Below are 2882 nucleotides of genomic sequence, written 5' to 3' on the forward strand. Positions count from 1 at the left end.
TCAGGTCATGATCTCAGGGTTGTGAGATCAAGCCCCGCGTCAGGCTCCGCACTGAGCATGCAGCCTGCTTGAGATTCTCTCTCCCCCTCTGCCCCTCCCCCCAAAAGAAAAAACTAACATACGTGTGTGTATGGATACACACACACACACACACACACCATACAATGGCCTCACAAGATAGATACTGTTATTTCCATTTTATAAACAGTTCAGAGGGAAGCTTCTCAAGACATAGCGCTAATAGAAGTTGTGCAAACATTCTAATCTGGTTCCAAAGCACCTGTTGCTTTCGTTCCTTCTTAGTCCTGCCTGGACTTACATCCTGGTGTTCCTGGAGAACAGCCAACAGTTTCTTTAAAGAAAAAAAAAAAAAAGAAAGTGCATTTCCTTTTCCCTACATTGAAAAGGAGAAAGAGTTGTTCTGTCTTATCCTTGTGAGGTAAATATGTAAAATACCAACAGAATGCATGGGATACCTTAGACGTTTAATCAATGCTCCTTCCCTCACTCGTCTGCAAGGAAATTTGAAAAGAAATAGAAATAAATCCGTCGAACTCAAAACTGATAATACTTGGCTTCTGACTGGACTCCGTGACATTTTTTGGTGAAACAAAACATTTTCCAATTGGCCAAGTCTCAAACCAAACCGACCAGCTACCTGGCTATTTCAAAAGCCCTTCTTTTTTTTTTTTTTTTTAATTTTTAAATAAAAGCAATCCCACCACATTTATTGTCCTCTGGTAATAACATAAAGGTAATCAAAATAATACGAACAAATGTTTTAGAACTACACTCACAACAAAGGACATCTAAAAAAACAAACTACATGGTCTTCTCAAGAATTTCTCACTTCACAGATCATTTCTAGTTGGAGACACTCTGGAGCAGGATAATATTATCTCCTTTTAGCATGATCCAACCCAGTTGTTTTCTTGACTTTGTTTTAGAATGAATCTCTTCGGCATCATCTAATACGAGGTTCATGTACTCATCAAAACCAATGATACAGCCCTCTATTCGCATGTTCACTTGCTCATAAAGCCACACCTGAATTCGAGATCTATTTTGCAAGTATCTGAAGATGAGGTTGATGGGCTGAACCATCACCTTCTGCACTTTTTGGCCCTGGCCACGGTACGCCATGGTGGAAGCCGACAAAGACCGCGCGCTACCTCAGAGAGCAACTTTCAAAAGCCCTTCTTAATGCAAGACCACTTTGACATAATTCAGGAAAGATGGATTCAATCGAAGCTGCAAAGATTAGAAACACTCCACAATTTTCTATCATTTTAAGGACTAGAACACAATCTGAAAATGGAATATAATTGGGGCCCAGAAGCAACTCTGGGCTGCCTATTTTATTCTCATTTCCTCAGGAAGTATTCATATTTGATCTCTCCGTGCACAAATGGGAATTAGAGCTACTCTCTTTGTCTTTGAAACAGGCAAAGGGTATCAGCCTGGATGACATGCATGCTGTTGAACCACATGAACCGATGATCTGATCCTTAACAGTGAAGAGCCCCTGGTCTTTTTAAAGGCAGAAAAACAAATTCTGTAACATGAAGACAGAAATGAAGGTAAGCTGGTTCCATTCTCTGAAGAATGTCTTGCCTGCAGATTCCGCCCTCATGGATCTGTCTACTTTTATTTGCTTATGTTATACATTTGGTGACGAGGCAGTATTGAAACTTTGGGAATTTATGTATATATCAATATATACAAACAGATCTTGAAACAAAAGCAAACACAGAGCTCAGAAGCAGCAGGAATCCGATGAGGCAAGTCTGGACTTGGGAAAGCTTATGGAAGGCTCTTTTTCCTTTTCCCTCCCTGGCTGTTAGGAGACTGAGTGAAAATCTGGAGAACCTCCAAAGCCTTCTTCGGTTAGCTTAGCCGTACACAGGGCTTTATTCTTTGCTCTGTGAAGGGTTAAAAGAGGCAGCCATGGTGATAGGGGAAAAAAATAGAATAGATATCCCACCTCCCACTCTTGGCTGGTGTTCAGTTGAAAGTTCCTCCCTATATATGCTGCAGGAGGACAAGCTACTAGCAATGAAATATCATGGGCAGCACAGACTTCCTCTTTTCAAAACACTTAGCTGTTCTCCTGGATATGCTGAGATTTCAGAGTTCCTTCCTGTTGGGTACCACTGAGGAAGGAGCTGGCTTCCTCACACTATCATCAAGGCAGATGTCTTCCTGTCCCATGAAATCATAATTCCAAACCCTCTGATGATTCACAGGCAAAAACAGGTGGCCATCGGCATTTCGTGGGGCTTATAGGCTGTATCAGTTTCCTACCACCGCTGTAACAAATTCTCATGAATTATCCTAAAGCATCTTAACACAGATTTATTCTCTTCCAGTTCTGGAGTCCAGAAAATTAAAATGGATCAGCAAGGCTGGTTCCTTCTGCAGACTTTAGAGGAGAATCCCTTTCTTTGCCTTGCTCAGCTTCTAGAAGCTACCCACATTCCTTGCCCCTTGGCCACCCAGCATTGTCTTCATCATGACATCTCCTCTGGCTCTGACCCTCCTGCTTTCCTCTACAAGGACTCACATTATTCCATTGGGCCCACAAAGATAATCCAGAATTCTCTCCCCCATCTCAAGATCTTAATGACATCTGCAAAGTCCCTTTTGTCATAAAAGGTAACATACTTACAGATTTCCAGGATCAGGCTGCGGACATCTTTGGAGGACCATTGTTTAGCCTACCGTGTGTGCCAAGTCATTGTCTCAGAGTGCAGAATCTAAAATCAAGTTTATCTTCTCCATGGGCCAAGTAGAGTTAAGTATAAATGCTTGACATACTTTTTCTTACTGGGTAGTAGAAACGATTTAGTTAAAGCACAGGTACTAAAACCATCTCCCTTGAT

The 2882-nt window shown here is 41.6% G+C and overlaps 1 protein-coding gene across 1 annotated transcript; it reads right to left on the reverse strand.

Moving 5' to 3' along the window:
* Positions 1-704: 704 nt before the first annotated feature.
* Positions 705-1181, reverse strand: LOC123842824 (small nuclear ribonucleoprotein E-like). The gene has a single exon (XM_064590381.1). It carries the CDS (start codon positions 1141-1143, stop codon positions 865-867), a length of 279 nt encoding a protein of 92 aa, XP_064446451.1. The 5' UTR covers positions 1144-1181; the 3' UTR covers positions 705-864.
* Between the last annotated feature and the right edge of the window lie 1701 nt (positions 1182-2882).

The sequence above is a fragment of the Mirounga angustirostris genome, unplaced genomic scaffold (genome assembly GCF_029215605.1).
Source record: "Mirounga angustirostris isolate CCGP_5_RB_7025 unplaced genomic scaffold, mMirAng1.0.hap1 SCAF_5, whole genome shotgun sequence".
Taxonomy (NCBI): domain Eukaryota; kingdom Metazoa; phylum Chordata; class Mammalia; order Carnivora; family Phocidae; genus Mirounga; species Mirounga angustirostris.